The sequence below is a fragment of the Mytilus galloprovincialis genome, chromosome 6 (genome assembly GCF_965363235.1).
Source record: "Mytilus galloprovincialis chromosome 6, xbMytGall1.hap1.1, whole genome shotgun sequence".
Classification (NCBI taxonomy): domain Eukaryota; kingdom Metazoa; phylum Mollusca; class Bivalvia; order Mytilida; family Mytilidae; genus Mytilus; species Mytilus galloprovincialis.
In genome coordinates, this window is record NC_134843.1 from 18,302,634 (window position 1) to 18,321,417 (window position 18,784).

The following is an 18,784-nucleotide window of genomic DNA, read 5'->3' on the forward strand; positions in this document are numbered from 1 at the left end:
AAAATTGGTACATGACCGTTTATATTTTACTACCACTAAGACGATACCTAGTACCTAGCGTGGGTTTATGACCTATTGAATTGGTTAATATAAGACTGATGGCATATTTAAGTACTTAGTAACAGATAACCATGCAGTTATATTATGTCAATATTAAGCTGAACTAGTTGATATGCTACTTATGTAGACTTTTTTGTTGAATTACTGTTGATATTGTAATAAATGACTACATATAACTGTCTATTTGTGACACCAGGTACTGTCTGGTGAATTATTTGCTGTTCATATATTTGAATAAAATTTCACCAAGAGTAATGAAACACGATAGCTACAGTGCTGAAGATCCCGGGTTCGGTTCTGACTCGGAACGCAGGAAATTTCAGAACTATTCAAGGGTTATTTTCACATTATTCTCTGGTATCCAGACAGGAGCTAAACTAGAATGGATAATGGCCCGATACTTTGGGGGCATCGGTTAGTCAAAGTTGCTTTGACCTGTATAACAATCTTCTTATATCTTCCCGGTTTGCCACGGTCTGTTCCTGCCGAGTGTCCTGGTGGTTCTCTACAATGAGTTCGTATATCGTCACCATAATAACAGACTTCCCGATGTCCGAGCACTCCCTTTGTGTAGAAGTGGTAATTATCCTTGTAAATATTGTTAATGCGTTAGTGCTATATTTCTATTAATCCCGATAGCCAGTTACACGGATTCCACGGGCTTCTTCGGATAACCATGGAAGTAATATTTAGATATCCAATATTACTTCCATGGGATAACGGAGACATTTAACAATACATACATGCATTCATACCTACCCTGTAGGTTTGTTAGTTCGCGTGGGTATTCTTTAGCTCAGAAACAAATACTTCAAAAATTATAGCCATCTTCTTAGACATCGTCAGTCACTGACCTATCAAACCAGTTCGTATTGGAAACGATGAAAAGGAGAAAAGCTCCCTTCTTAAACTTTGTTTTGTCAACAAAGGTCCCGATGGCTTTGTCGAGATTATGATAAGAATACAAGGAATGTCCATGATTTTTTGCATGCGAAAGTGAACACCAATCCTATGGCACAAACACTTGAAAAAACTGAACTTGAACAATTTTATGGACGACATCAAAAGTTCAATGTAGGATAAAAAACTTAATTCACAAAGTTTTTTCTCCCCCCCCCCCTCCAACTTAATTTGGGGAAAATTGATTGACCAATATGGATATATGTAAAATCTTTTTTGAATAAACAAAATCTGCAGGAATTTTACCCCCCCCCCCCCCATTTTTTTTATCCTACATTGATCTTTTGATGTCGTCCCTTAAAGAAGAAATGAATATTTAGAATGCTTTTAAACAAGAGTGCCTTAAAAAACGAAACAAACATAATTCTGCCATAGAATACATACCATTATAATATGCAATAATCGAAGCTGAGCTGGTGATACTCCCAGGGACTAACAGCCCACCAGAAGAGGTATGGACCCAGTGAATTCGGGGGGGGGGGGGGGAATTATGAATAACCAATGAAATAAAAACAACTGAAAATACTGTAGAATAAAATGAGTTTTCTAAAGAAACGACCGCCATATAAAACTCCAAAAATCTGGGCCAAACTAAACTGAAATAAAAATAGAAAACCGTGTAAACATATTTAGAGAAAGAAAGTTTTCAATGATCTTACTAAAACATTGAGTTACAACCTTTTAGAGTTTCAATGAAGTCTAAATAGTAATTGTACATGTTGTTTCCGCTAAGGGGGCGGCAGCAACATATGTGTTCGTGATTAGGTCATACTAAGTGGAACCACAAGTGGTAGGCAATGATATTTGGGATGCAACTGTATTCGCATTAACACAACTCATTTCTGTTGAATTTATTGGGCCCCACCCCTTAAATTATGGTCAGATGATATTGAAAACTTTTAAATAGTTTGTGAGTATGTGTTAAGATGAACCACACATTGAAAATTAATGCATTTGCAATGTTTATTTGCATAATTTAATTACATGTTGAAGTGTGCGTGTTAAGGAGAGTTTTAAAGGGAACAACATATGATACCAATAGTATAAGAAATGCAGTTGCATTAGCATTGGTATTTCTTACGTCAGTTTTCATTCATGGTTCAGATTTTGATAGATTTGCATAGTTGACTTGTTAACATATTATCATCACGTAATTTCAACATTGGCTTATACTATTTGTGTCAAGTTTACAAGGATAGCACTTAAACTAGATCTTTAAACAACATCACCTCAATTTCTTCATTATTTAAGATTATACTTGAAATTCTAAGTTTGTCCATGCATGTGGAAGTATGATAGTTGATGGCTAGATGAAACCTGCCAGTCAGACATGTACTCCGTGCAATAATTTCATACACCAAATATCTGATTATAGATGATATATTGCTTACAGCATCTAAGATACGGACTTGACATATATAACTCGTCTAAACATCAACCCAACAATGCTAGATCTGTAAATTTGCTTTCGCAAATTTTTGGTTCTTCCCTCGCCGGGATTCGAACCCATGCTACTGTGATATCGTGACACCAAATCGCCTGCACTGCAGCCGTCCCGCTAGACCACACGACCACCTGGGCTCTCAAAAATAGAGCTTTCGGTGGGCATGTGTTACCTTTCCACGTCAGTTTTAATCTAGCGGCGTACTACAGTACATGATATATAAGGCATGAAGATGTTATTGTTACAGATCAGCTAAATTATCTATAGTAAAGGATCCTACAAATTAATGTAATATATATTTAAGCCCACACTGTCGCATGAAAGTAATCCCTGTAAAATGATGAACAAAAAATATCTATTTTCAAAACTTGTTTTATTGTTAACAATATCAATACATGTTTTATTTCCTACGGGAAAATGATTTCATGACTAGTACAGAAAGTTTTAACAAAAAAAATGCACACATACATATGTGTGGTATAAAATACATACTTCAAACACTCAAAATCATCTTCTTGCTAACAATTAAACAAAGGTAGATAACTGCTTGTGTATTACTTTTACATGCGTTTTACATTCATCAAAGAGTATTTTTAACTACGAATAATATATATATATATGTATAGGTCTTTTGCAGATAAGTTTGTTTTATTTAGAAAATTTTCACTGAATAACCTGTTTAGTAATCAAATTAGTCTGAACATATTTTTTTTCAATTTTCAAAATGCTACTCAAGACAGAAATATTAGGAGAAAGACTGATCATTGTATAATCATAAAGTTTACTTTCATTCTATACAAAGCCTTTCACAAGTTTTAGATCTTCCAAACAAGAATATTTTTTTTTGTCATCAAAAAACCCTGCATGGTTAAATTGTCACAGAGTTGATATTCATGTTGGTTTTTTTTATTATAAAAGGATAATTTGAAAATAGTTTTGTATACATGTGAAAACGTTCTGCATATATGAATATTCAAGATTAAAGACTGGTCGAGTAGTAGTCTTGATAAAGTGCCATATCCCTTTTGCACATTGTGAAGATATGGTTACTATTACCTGGACCTTAGTTAGCATCACAGTAGCATTAGTATCCCTGTTGAAACTCAACAAACTTATAAATTACACACGATATCAAAACTGTTTTGCAAATATCACATTAAACAAAAAGTTAATACAAATTCATCCTAATATAAATGATTTTATCATTAATGATTAGATATTATTAATAAACAGCTGCGCCATGAGCGCATGATACGCCCGACGTCTTGTGTGGAAGTTTTATGCAATAATCATAAATAGTTTCTGAGGAAGTTTTAAGCAATTACCATTTATTGCTATTGAGACACGGCAGGACATGTGAACCCCCCCCCCCCCACCCTGTTTTCTTTTTACAAATATCACTAAAATAAAGTTTTGAATCAAACCAAAAAGTATAAAGATCTTTAGATTAATATAACAAAGAAGTGTGTACAGTTCCAAGCAATAATCATCAATTGTTTTTGAGATACGGCGCGACATGTAAAAAAAAAACCTCCCTTTTTTTACAAAATACTCAATAACTCAAAAATAAAATTTTGAGTCATCACCAAAAAGTATACAGATCTTTAGATTAATATAACAAAGAAGTGTGTAAAGTTTTAAGCAATAATCATAAATCGTTTTTGAGATACGGCACGACATGTAAAAAACCCCTCCCCCTTTTTTACAAAATACTCAATAACTCAAAAATGAAATTTTGAATCATCACCAAAAAAGTATACAGATCTTTAGATTAATATAACAAAGAAGTGTGTAAAGTTTTAAGCAATAATCATAAATCGTTTTTGAGATACGGCACGACATGTAAAAACCCCTCCCCCTTTTTTACAAAATACTCAATAACTCACAAATGAAATTTTGAATCATCACCAAAAAGTATACAGATCTTTAGATTAATATAACAAAGAAGTGTGTAAAGTTTTAAGCAATAATCATAAATCGTTTTTGAGATACGGTGCGACATGTGAAAAAACTCTCCCCCTTTTTTACAAAATACTCAAAAACTCAAAAATGAAATTTTGAATTATCACCAAAAAGTATACAGATATTAAGATTAATATAACTAAGAAGTGTGTAAAGTTTTAAACAATAATCAAAAAACGTTTTTGAGATACGGTGCGACATGTGAAAAAAAAAAACCACCCCTGTTTTAGTTACAAAGTGCCGTAACTCAAAAAGTTTAAATCTTATTTTCACCAAAAAGTATACAGATCATTTGACCATCATAAGAAACAACATTATTAAGTTTAATGAAATTTGGATAAGTCGTTCTCAAGTTACGGTGCGACATGTTTACGCCGGACAGACGGACGGACAGACGAACACCAGACATTTGTATACCATAATACGTCCCGATCAAAATTTTGACGGGCGTATAAAAATAACATAATGGAATTACAAAGGGACTCAACATTGTTAATAGCCTACTGTCATATTAAACTGCAACTCTAAATAAATCAATATATCTAGAGACAAGTTTTATTAAGAGATAGTTCCATTGTATTTACATTCAAATACTAGAAAGTGCAATATAATAAACCCAAATTTAAAGTTTCAGGACTTTATCAAAGCATTATCTGTTCCGACACTTAAAAAATATGGGACAAGGTTTTATTCCTATATTTCCATGATTTCCTTTTATGACAGACAAACTAATCTTTATAATTTTTATAATGCTTATTAAATGCAACCTACACAAATTATTTTAAGAAAATATTTTTTGATCTTGAAAAAGTAGTTTTTAAAATAGAAGTTGCTGTTACATTAATATACAGGGGTAAATTCAGTAAATAAATATACGTCATCAGGGACCGCCCATTTGGGGGAGAGCTTTCTGTCTAAAAGTGAAGTCATGTGCTCTTCTGATTGGTAGATAATGTTTGTAATAAATATTTTATGGTAGATGGATCAAAACTAGAGTTGAAAAAAAATAAAAAAATAAATGCTGAATGTACTATTTTTTTTCCATACAGGGTTGAAAAGTAATGGGGGTCAGTATAGAAATTCAGTGCGAATCTACATTGTTTGTAAACAAGGCCATGTGAATGCCCAAAAATGCCGCATGACCCTATGATTTTATTGTTGCAAAAGATAGGGCTACATTTGTAATTTCATGAATGATATATGAAAGTTTTTAATTTCTAAAGGTAAATCAGGTATAAATTTATTTCCACACATAGATTAGCATTAAAGTCAATGGGAGATTTTTTACTGAATTTACCCCTATAGAGTTCATCTGGATTTGTTCTAACAATTAGAGTTATCTCCCTTCACCCACTGCAAATGAAGAAAGATACTTTTTTTTTGGAAAAAAAATATAATGATAAGAAAACAAACCGTGGCAGTCAGTATATAAATCTTCATAGTAACCAGGATTTAAATTTTTCATACAGTATTTCATTTACAAATGACACATCAGTGATGCTTGATCCAAATCAATGTATGTAACTTTATATGGCATAAGTTATACACCATCTTTAATTTCATAAACATCTGCATGAAAAAACAAAACTATTATATATTGAATTTTACAAGATATGTATAAAAACATAATGTACATCAATAAAAGTTCATACATTTATACAGTCTATGGCCATACAATGGTGGCACACTTAATCAAGACACTTTATATACATTCCTATGACAAGGAACTGGTAAACAAATGTTATGAATATAAAGAGAAAAATATGCATCTCGGCCCTCCAGAAAGTTTAAGAGTTATGGTTACATAAAAATGCAAATAAAAGTGAATTAATTGAGTGTGCCAACAAGTGTGCCGACAAACACTTCTTACTATTGACTGTATCATGTTCTTCAATGAAAGAATGAATTAATGAAAACTATGAAGTGAATTTCAGCAAATTCTATATTGCACATAAACAAATTATTATTGCACTATTACAACTATATAACTATATAAACATGTTATCATTTCCATATCAACAATAGGATTTCAGTTAAACAGACAATAGTTAATAATGATATCATCACCTGGATTTCAGTTCAACAGACAATAGTTAATGATATCATCACCTGGATTTCAGTTCAACAGACAATAGTTAATGATATCATCACCAGGATTTCAGTTCAAGACAAATTATTAGTTAATGATATCATCTGGATTTCAGTTTTACAGACAATAGTTAATAATATCATCTGGATTTCAGTTTTACAGACAATAGTTAATGATAATCATCAGTATATCATAATTGCATGAAACACCTTGACAATTATCATTCATTTGCAATTTAATTCCATAGCAACTTGAGCATTTCATGTGAGAATATGATAGTAATTTTAGGCAAGTGATACTCTGTATTCCTTGTTAGTATTATTTAACAATAGCATTTTTTTCATGTGAAAATTATATGTAACCATCTAGATGCAGGATTTTCTTGCAGTGTCCAAGACCCATTGGTGGCCTAAGACTGCACTTTGGTCGGATTGTTCTCTTTAACACATGCCGTTTCCATTCTCGACATTAAAGTATTACTGAGACCTATATATAAATGTTTTAGTCCAAGAATACTTACATTTAGCAAATATTTGCACAGTGAATGTTTTCAGTTGAAAAACTAACCAACAAAGTTAGATGTATGCCTACAGACAGAGGTGTTATAAGATTTGTCCTTTCATATTTAGGTATAATGTGTATCTGCAGGTTAAACTGAATTTCCATTTGTCCTCTCAAATATCTAGAGGATTGATTGTTGTACATTAATGCTAGGTCTGGGTTTTAATATCTTTACTCTGTTGACATAAGTATTTTAGTATGTTTATATTCACTAATGATTATAAGACAGTTTTGAAGGACTTATTATATTATGTTCAATTTCATGTCAGGTTTGATTAAGTGAAATCCATTGTGACTCAGACTAAGATACATATATAATGTCTCTAGTTCTAGCATTAGTAATAATTTGTCTACTAAGTATGGAACAAAAAACAACCTTAAAGTGCAATACAAAAAATGTGGTAAATAGTTTGAGTTCAATATGTTATTTAATAATTGAATGTCTTTTGTAAATTTATTGGGGTGTAAAAGCTTTGACAAAGTACTTTCATATGAAGTGCTGAAGAGCCTCATACTAAAAATGTGCACATCTTCAACACTTTTATGGCCATGCATATAAAATTTCTGAAGGATGAACTTAGGTAAGGTTTTTAAATTTGTGTCAGATGTTCTGACTCCCTGTTTTTCCCCTACAATACAGGGTAAAATATTTTGCCCAATAACACCCATTTTTCTTTTCATTTAAGACTTCTATAGCTCATTAAAGATCATTTACCAAAATTTAAGCAGATTCTAAATTTATTTTCTTTTAATCTGAGATCCAAATAATATTAATGCAAATTTAAGGTAAAAGTCTGAGTCAGCCTTTTCCCACCATTTTTTAAAACTAAAATATCTCGAAGAGGAGCTCAATAACCTATCATAATATTAAAATTGAGAATGGAAATTGGGAATGTGTCAAAGAGACAACAACCCGACCATAGAGCAGATAATTAGCTTATTTTGTTCCTTGATTAAAGCTCTTTTGACTTATAGTATAATTTCGAAATTCTTGATTTTTTAAATTTCACCTAAGTCATGTAAGTACATTCTTAAAGAAGCAATCAGTGGTTATAATTTAGTTTTTCGCTAGGCTTATAACAACATGATTTTTTCTTTTTTTACCTGTGCAATTTAATATGGAAGCTCCTGTCATCATGAATTTTACACTTCATTTTGAATTGATGGTTAATTTCAGAATGATGCAAGATTGCTATTAACCAATCAAAATAATGTACCATAATGAAACATACATGTATGTAATAATAACAGTATAAATGTCATTTTTCTGAATATGAGTATGACTAATAAGTCCTAAAACCTCCTGCACACAGAGCATTTGAAAGATCCATAGTGCTATGACAACATAGATATATATAGTGGAAGTACACTTGGCAAACATTTGGCTGACCAATCAAACTCAAGGAATGTTAGAGTAACTTGTATCACCAAATAGAGTAACTTTTATCACCAAATAGAGTAACTTGTATCACCAAATAGAGTAACTTGTATCACCAAATAGAGTAACTTGTATCACCACATAATTTTGTATTTTCCTCATAAATTTCAGATCTTTTGTCATGATTTCTCTATATTGTCTTTCAACATTCTTATTTGCTCTGAAATAAAAATGAAATTAAAATCAACACTGTACTGTAAGTATGATTCTATGACAGAAATCAAAAATTTATAAAAAGTTTAAAAGAATGTGTCCTTGGGACACATATACACATATGTCCTTGCTTGTAAATATAACAAAAAGGCAAATACAACAATTTTTTACTTAAATAAAGTGACATAACTTGAGAACAATCTAAGTTACGCCACCTTAACTGAACTTGATCTGTGAATGATGGTAATCAGCATTCTGTATTAGGTCCAAAGTATTTGGTTAGACAAACTAAATTATAAAGGGACATAACTCAAGGAGGGTGAAAGTGATGCTATCCAAATTCGAAATTGATCTGTGTTTGGTGAGAATTAGCATTGTGTTTGTTTCAATTTAGGAACATTTGGACAGAGGAAAAAAATGTCCTCCTTTTTTAGCAGCACAGGGCATGAAAAAAAGCATGTAACTAATATTGCTCCTGATTCTCACCAATGACTGATACCACATAGGTATTGGATAGTTGATTTTAGGAAAAGTCAACAATTTCAAATGAATGTTCCTTTTATAAATGAGTTAATGCCGATTCTTAATACTTCAATAGATTTAATGGACCAATTCAGAAATTCAACTCTTGTACTGGTATATTTCGAAGTGGAGTCTCCTTGACACATTATGTAACCCCACCTCTAAATTGATTCATGGGAGTAAATAGTGAACTTCAAAATATACAAATGTACTAAGTGCAATTTGTCAAAGTAGTGTTAGACTTGTCTGATCTATAGAGTAGATGAATTTAACCGAACAAAATTTCAAGATGGTTCTTGGTGTAAAAGAAAATCTTAAAAACAAAAAATAAGGTTTCGACTGCATGCCAAAATTATCTAAGATAGGAATTAAGTAAAAATATCATTCAATAACTAAATTTGTTCAGTAACACTGTGAACAAAGATATTTTGATTATGCCTAGATCAACACTCACATGCCTATTTCTGTGAAATTCTTTAAGCTAAACACATTTGATTTTCCCATATTAGCCTCTAGTGATACTAACCTGGTTTTAAATTTCCTATAGTAGACTGTTTTCTCAGGAATTCTAAGCATAAATCTTTCCCTAGTCCAAATGATCGCATGTTGGATGAAAAGGTCCTGAAATAAAATTATTACTGTGCATTTTGTGCAATGAAAAAAATGCAGAAGCCTAGTGTGAACCTTCAAATCTATGTTTAAAAGGACTGGCTCATGTAGGTTAAGCAATATTTTTGAGATCCCAACCTTGTTGATTATGACTACTAAGAGTACCTGTTATATTTTTATTTTAAGTTGAAGAACTTCCTGATCACAAGACTTGCGTTCTTTTTGAACTGTATATATGTAATAACATACATAGTCATCTTTAAATCAATTCCATTTCCAGCTGTGATCTCAGGAAATAATCAAGACTACCTTCTGGAGGCTATGTTGAACAAATTATTTCCAGACTATCACAAATAACTGTTGATTTAACGAAGAGACAAAGCCATTCTAATTAAATGTGTTTATCCACAGAAATACAATATTAAACACTGCTTTCTTTTAATAACAAATATCCTCTGTTTGACAGGTAGTAATATTCAGCCTTATTTTCACATTCAGTGATGACCTAAATCAATCTTCACATGCGATGGCTTTGTTCTTACATAAAATTGAGAATGGAAATGGGGAATGTATCAAAAAGACAACAGTATGACCAAAGAGCAAAACACAGCAGAAGGCCACAATGGGTCTTCAATACAGCGAGAAAATCCCACACCAGGATATGTGCTCCAACTGGCCCCTTAACAAAAATGTGTACTAGTTCAATGAAATGGACTTCATCCTAAACATGACTATATAGTTTGAACTTTGTTTACAAAATATATATATTTACAAGTTTGTAATTGCTCAGGGCTTTAAATATTTGAAAATCATTGCCTCAGAAGTAATTAGGTGTAAAGTGTACCCTGTATCCTACATGTACAGTACGTGGCAGAAACCGTTTATAGAATAATTTACGGACAATAACAAGATGGCATAAGAAAGTGTTCAAGTGCTGCAAACAATTGTGTTCTGTTTGAGTCAGCATCATTTATTGGTTGTTGTTATATTGTCATCTTTTTTAAAAAAATCAGAGAACAAAATAAAAACAACTTTTATCCCATAATTTAATTCTCAACAGCAAAGTGTCATGAAAGCCAAATCATAAGTTGTTAATAAATAAAGATAATTAGCTACATAAATTGCCGAAGAATTCAAAAATTACATTTCAAGGGATGTCATGTGTGGAAAATAAACTGGTTGAACTCCATGAAGCTATATAATGAAGTAAAATTATCACCTGAATTCAACATTTCACGGAAGTAAACATTGATTTTAATACAAAAAAGATTTAATAAAATTAACATTTGGATTGATTAGTTATAGGAAAATTATTCATCACATGGACTGTTTATGTTGTTAATATTTATTACAAGTACAATTATATTTTTTCTCTTTATATATCATCCAAATACAGATGAAAATACAGCATTTGAGCATCTGACTTTGACATTGCACAGACTTTAATTATCAATTCAGACAATAAATTGACTGTAAAAATAAGTATTTCCCCTGGTTCTGACAGATATGAATACACAGAAATAATGATTTCCTATAAAAATGATTAATTGCTGTATTCTATTCAAAACGATTTTCTCACTCACGTTCAAATCGTATTTTATTTTTTTCTCAAACTCATGTTTAATGGACTTTTGCGTGATTGGTCTTTGTAAATAAATGATAAAATATCAAGTTTTTTTTTGGAAAATGCAGATTGCCACGAAAAAAAACCATGCCTACATCAATTAAGTGTTGAGTAGGTGGTTTGATGGAGAATATCATAAAAACCAAAATTAAGCTACATCGGACAATGATGAAAGAGACTTAAAATATCAAACGGATTATAGAACCATGGAGTATTCTAATTACAGTGCTTCCTCATTCAAATGACACTTTCTTGACCTGGTATTGATGTGGTGGTAGGATGCTAATGAGCAAGGAATGTGCATATTATAGCATGCTCACATGAAGCTCAATACCAAATTTAAAAAAATCTTATCCATGGTTTCTGAGAAAAATATGATGAAAATTGTTTTGATTGTTCTGTTTGATCAAACAAATACTAAGGAACTGCAAGGATACTATTTACACTTGTACTGCAGTATTTGTAACTGCATAATTTTATTCAAACTACATTTTTTTAAATAAAAACATTTAAAGAATGAATTAACAATTTACATAACATACCCTAACTGTCCAAATGTTATATTTTCTTGAAATAGTCTGTCATCCTTTTGGTCATCTCTTGCATCATTCCTATAATTAGAAACACAGTATTTAGGAGTTTACTGTTTTGTATTTTAAGCTCCAATGACATCAATTGGTACTTTGTTGGTTGCAAATTAAGTTTACTGGAGATGCTGTTAGAGCTTAAAATACAATATTGTTATCTCCATTTTAGTGAAACTGACAGAAACCAACTTCAATTGCTGCATTTAAAATCTATCTTATGTGGTCTGTGCTTGCATGTACATTTTCAGAGCATCAAACCCATTCAAAACAAATTACCATATTTAGCAATGTATAACGTACAGTTGTGTGTATGTTCCGGACCATATGAGTATTTGGACCATACGCGTATGGTCATGACCATATGGGTATACTCATATGGTCTGACCATACGCGTATGGTCCGACTGTACGCGTATGGTCGGACCATATGAGTATAATACTCGTTTGGTTTTTAACGGGCCGGACCATATGAGTATTTGGACCATATAGGTATTTATTTCAAATTACATTATAAACGTTTCAATAATACAAAAACTTTATCTAAAAACACTATGATGGTAACATAACAATTTGTTAATTCAAAAACTACGTAAAAATCAAATATTGATACCATAGTTAGTTTTCATCTCTAGATACGTTCTTACATGTAGGCTTGGGTGACATGTACTTCCACACGGTATCATGGCTTTTTTGCATTCGCAAGTCTTGGTTGTGCACGATCCTTTTCATGTACACCTTTTGTTTGCGAGTGAAAAGCTAGCCTTTTTGCAGCTGCGTACAGTGAAACCGAGGTCTTTGGCCATTTTGATTTCTATGGTGTTTTTAAAAAGTTCTAGATCTCAAATTTCCTAAAAATGACTGCAATACACCATATTCACAAGACATTTTAAATAAACTATGTTACTTTCCAGTGACTTCTTGTGTAACAGTTGATAAAGAAATTTTTAAAATTTAATTTCTAAGTCGACATATTCATAGTGCCATTCACTCGTAATAACAAATCGGTAATGACCATCAGTAATGACCAAAGGTATAAAATGTGTTTATCATAGTTTTGACAATTAAGTAAAATTAACTTTGTGAAACTTCTATTTTTTCTTTAGCTAATCTTTTTATTATAAAATAATTATAAAATTACCTATATGATAGCGTCTTTTTAATGAACGGTCATACCATATGAAGAGTTAAGAAGTATTAAAAGTAAACTGTAACAGAATGTTAATTACCCCGACCATACGCGTACGGTCGGACCATACGCGTATGGTCGGACCATATGAGTATATACCCATATGGTCATGACCATACGCGTATGGTCCAAATACTCATATGGTCCAGAACATGTATAATATGCTCCCCGTATCATCTTCCACAAGTTCTATATACAAATTTCACCATAATTGAAAAGTATAAACAATTTTGATTAAACTAGACCTTTTTGAAAGATACTGTTCATTTTAGATATAAAGTGTTGAATTTTTCATCCAAAAAATTACTGGAGAATATTCCATTTTTTCCACTTAATTATTCAGTTTATAATAGGAAGCAGTTTTTGCAGGTTTCACCATACATATCATTGTACCTTGTTGTCATTGGTCGCCTTGCTCTCTCACACTGAACAGCATCAAAGTAAGCAGCATTCCAGAACCGCAACGACTGCCAGATAGGCTGGTCACATAGGAAACTATACAAGAAATTCTTCTCAATACTCTTACCACAAGGTACTAATGGAAAAATATAAATGGATATTAATAGTAAGTTTATAACTCTTTCAAATATATTTAAATAAAAAGTGAGAAAAAAACATTTTTTAGAAAATAAACAGAGACATATGGGGTACTTGTCAGTGACAGTAATTCTAACCCAACATTGTTACACAAGAAAACCATTTATAAATGTTCATTATATCAATTGTACTGTAACTGGAAATAATAAAATTAACAGGAAATGACCTTTGGTTACAATGTTACTGCATATATGATTCCACTATCTTTCTTTCTTTCTTTTTTCTTTCTTTTTTTCCCCAAAATAAGATAATTTGAAAGAATACATGTGTATCAGAATCCTTTGAAAATATTGAAATTTTACTGGACCAATTTAATATACAATGTATTATTTATAAACAGTTACTCATTATTTTAACTATTTTGTGATACTTACTTTGACAATAAAATGTAAAACACATATTCATTAATGATTTAGCAGGGGAGAAATCTTCAGCCTCGTTACATTCAAATAGCACCACTGCAAAATATTGCACAAGGCGGAAGAATATCTGTTCTGTGACCATCTTACTGTGTACTCTCTGAAACGAAATACATAATATTATAAAAATACAACTATGAAATACTTGATAAAATTATTATGGATGAATAGTTGGTCTGCAACCATCTTTGTGACTATTCTTTCTCGAAACCTCCCAAACTTTACACTAAATGCAATGTGAGATACTTTATAATATGAAAAATCTTTGTTTCTGCTACATGTACCACAATAATGAGGACCATTATTACAATTTCTGCTACATGTACCACAATAATGAGGACCATTATTACAATTTCTGCTACATGTACCACAATAATGAGGACCATTATTACAATTTCTGCTACATGTACCACAATAATGAGGACCATTATTACAATTTCTGCTACATGTACCACAATAATGAGGACCATTATTACAATTTCTGCTACATGTACCACAATAATGAGGACCATTATTACAATTTCTGCTACATGTACCACAATAATGATGACCATTATTACAATTTCTGCTACATGTACCACAATAATGAGGACCATTATTACAATTTCTGAAAAGCTGCGCACAAATAATGCTATATCTACCAAAATTTGAAATGCAATTTTTAATAACTTTTGATATTTTTTGAAACCTATCCTGACCATTTAATAAAACATCAGCAAAAAAGTTTCTGGATTTTTGCTGTTTATTATCCTTCCCTCTAATGAAACATTCATTTTGTTTTTAAATGGTTAATGACTTTCATGTTTTATCAGTAAAATGCAGTCTAATTTCTTATTTTTTTTTTATTCAAAATGACTCAAAATTGATTTCTATTCTATTTATCTCCTAGAATATCCAAATGCATCCCTCCTTAAAGTAATGAAAAGCTGGCTTAATGAAAGAGCATGCTCATTTTGATCTGAGGTTGTCATAGAAATACTCCTATCTATCTTTTGGTTGGTCTATAGTGTATGTTTACCTAGCTTAGTTACATGTCATATAACACAATCTATACCTAATTACCACATTTTATAGCAATATTATCTCCATGCTGGGAAAAACGGTCATCAAGTCCAGTATAATTTAGCCATTTATGGTCATTTAGCATGGTTATATTTCAAACTTTATCTCAGATAAGCAATCAGGAGTTATAAATGCAGCACATAGTGTAAAAGAGAAACCTATTAAAGCACAGCATGAATCTAAAGTGTTCAGCCATGTCATAGGCTAATTCAATTTTTGCTTTCCCTAATTCGCCATGCATTTAAACTGGTTCAGACCCAGGAATGTATACAACATGAAGCAAAAGTTGATTAAATTATCACTTGTGATTTCCCATCAAAGACTGCAGTCACAAATCCATACATTGAAGGTTTTCAAAAGTCATGAAAGGAGCAGCAGATATTTTCATAATACTTTGTTAGTTTTAATTTTATCCACTCTCAATAATCATTTTTTTTTATAAATCCCACCTTTTATGTTAAATTTGAAAATAAAATTCATCTATCTAAAGCCTATGCATATAGTTAAGTGGTAGAATCTATATTAAATAGTTTTCTCTCTTATACTTTTAAAACTGACTATTCTATCAGACCATTTTGTTTTCTTTTAGCCAAATTACTATTAAACAGCCAAATGTAATATTACTATAAGATTTGGATAATCCTGACTCTTACATTCCTAAAAATTTCACTTTCTGTAACTTTTAAATGGCAATTCAGAAGAGTGCTCTCAGAACAACATTACAAAATTTCCTATGGGAATCAAATTTTCCTTTCTACTTCATCTATCCCTTCTCTACATTCATAACTTACAATGAAGCTAGGTCATGAAAGACCAATAGATTTAAGACAATTTTGCTAAATTACTATCTGATTTCTTAAGTAATTGCACATAATGTTGTTACAGTAATCCTTACAAGCCGACATACATAGAACTTTTTTTTGGTGTAGTGAAAATTCATGATTTTTCTAACAGTCACAGTACAGCAAAACAAGTTTTCTGAAAACAGAGTTCTTTTACACTGCCATATTCATGTTTAAACCTTCCTCAGACTATATAAGTATTTGTTTGTTTGTTTTTAGCATAAATCAGGCATGTTTTTCTCTTTTGATTTGTTTTACATTATGTTACTGTCAGGGTCTTATTTTACAGTGTGTATGGGTTATAACCATTGTTGAAGGCCATACAATGCCATAGTTGTATACATTCACTGATTACTCTTTTGTAGACGAAACATGCGTCTTGCGTAAATAAAAATTTAATCCTGGTATCTATGATGAGTTTATCTCATCCATTGGTCTCTGGTCTCTTCATACTTATTGGCAATTGTACCACCTTGCCTTATTTTTATACTGGATGGCTTCAATAAGTTTGCATTTTCCCAAAATTGTGAATCTGGTGTCTTGTACTACTGTCAAAACATTATGTCGTCTTAATAATATAGATCTCGGTCGACTAATGGATTTACCAGTATGTACTTCACAAACTATGGCAAATGTCAAACACTCAGCGACTTGAGAAATGAATCCGAAAATTCCAAATAATTTCTAATCCCTCGGCAATACAAGTTGTCTTTTGACAGAGTGAGAATTCTAAATGTTAATGATATCATTTCTCACAATACAATTTGTAAGCCCTGCAGCAAGCTATTTATAATTCAAGCTCCATTAGATTGGATCTACGAAAAATGTATTTGGTTTGTGCCGATGATCAACTAATGTTTCTGTAACATTGATCAAGTTTTTCCATCTATACATTTCTATATTATCCATATTTTCCATTATTTGTATCATCAATCAAATGCTGCTTATCTGCATGTAAAATATTGCTCCATCAAGCTTAATCCAAATTCTATGAAATAAAGGAGTGAAACTGATGAATAACTTGGCTTTTCCAGAAGACATATGACATATATATACAGAGACTGTGTTTTAATTGACTTTCAAATTAGAGGCATATAAAACATAAACTATTCAATTTATATAGAAAAGTACAGTTTTATAAACATGTTCTTGGATTAATTTGCACTTCTCATAAGTGCAAATTGGAACCACACTTTTTTTTGTCGTAGAATCATCAAATTTGGCAATAATGTACCTCTGGGGATAAATAACACAATACAAAAATAAATTTGATATGGCTCGCCCGGTTCGGCAACTGGAGCGAAAACAGTGACAAAATCCTGTAGGATATTTTTTTCTCCCATAGGATTTTTAAAAATCCTACAGGATTTTGAGAAATCCTATAGGATAAAGTCATAATCCCGTAGGATATTTTAAATATCCTATGGGATATATAAATCCTATCGGATTTATTTATCCTATAGGAAAATTTATCTCCTATGGGATTAAATTAATATCCTATGGGATTTAAAATCCTGTAGGATTTCAAAAAAAGTGTTAAATCCGATAGGATTTTTTTTATCCTATAGGATTATCATGAAAGACTTTTTGACAGAAACTAATGTCCCTTAGGATATTTTTTTCTCCTAAGGGATTTATTTTGTCCTGTGGGATGTTTTTTCTCCCATGGGATATTTTTTTCTCCTACCGGATTTTTTTCTCTCCCTTAGGATTAATTTTGTCCTGTAAGATATTTTGTTTTCCCTTAGGATTAACTTTATCCTATAGGATTATTTTTTCTCCCATAGGATTAAATTTTGTCATCTAAGATGGATTCGTCAGTTTTGTTGGTATCTTACAAACGTTAACAATTGTTGCTACATAGATATTGATCACTACGTAGCTACTACGATATTGAACTCAACCTTTGTATTTAGCCTAGCTGCTACATAGATATTGATACCAGGGATCAGTTCAATATCGTAGCAGCTACGTAGCGACTGTGTAGCTGCTATCAAAATCTAAGTAATAACTAGTCTATAGCTACACGTTCAATAGTCAATATCTACGTAGCACTACGTAGCTGCTACGATATTGAACGCGTCCCAGGGTTGGGTTCAATATCGTAGCAGCTACGTAGCGGCTACGTAGCTGCTATCAATATTTATGAAACAACTAGTCTATAGCTACACATTCAATAGTCAAAATCTACGTAGCACTTCGTAGCTGCTACGATATTGAACTCGACCCATCTACGTAACCGCTACGATATTGAACACGACCTTGGGTTGTGTTCAATATCTTATCGGCTATAAAGGGCTATGTAGATTTATGACTTTTGAACGGGTGGCTAGCCTAGCTGCTACATAGATATTAATAGCAGCTAAGCTAGCTTCTCGTTCAATAGTCATAAATTTACGTCGCACTACGTAGCTGCTCGATATTGAACGCAACCCTGAAAAGGGTCGTTATAGTTTCAATAATTATCGAAACGGATACATGGAAATATTACTTTATAGGATTGTGCAAATCTTGCCTTCGTATATGGTTTTCATGATATTAATTATTAATGAGTCTGTTTAATAAATGTTGTTTGTTTTACGTCCTGTGGCAAATATTACATGTATGTTCATAACGAGAACACAATAGGTAGGCTTTTCATAGCAAATATAAAAGGTCGACTGAGAGAAT

General features: G+C 31.7%; 1 protein-coding gene across 2 annotated transcripts in view; it reads right to left on the reverse strand.

Annotated features, from left to right (window-relative positions):
• Positions 1-5,762: 5,762 nt before the first annotated feature.
• LOC143079113 (uncharacterized) overlaps positions 5,763-18,784 on the reverse strand; it is an 82,429-nt gene continuing 69,407 nt past the window's right edge. For both annotated transcript variants that reach the window (XM_076254299.1, XM_076254300.1), the window contains 5 exons: positions 14,166-14,310; positions 13,588-13,729; positions 11,965-12,033; positions 9,716-9,810; positions 5,763-8,674 (listed from right to left, as the gene is read on the reverse strand). In XM_076254299.1, coding sequence (XP_076110414.1) covers positions 8,634-8,674; positions 9,716-9,810; positions 11,965-12,033; positions 13,588-13,729; positions 14,166-14,310 — 492 coding nt within the window. In that variant the 3' untranslated portion in view covers positions 5,763-8,633. The remainder of the gene's footprint in view (positions 8,675-9,715; positions 9,811-11,964; positions 12,034-13,587; positions 13,730-14,165; positions 14,311-18,784) is intronic.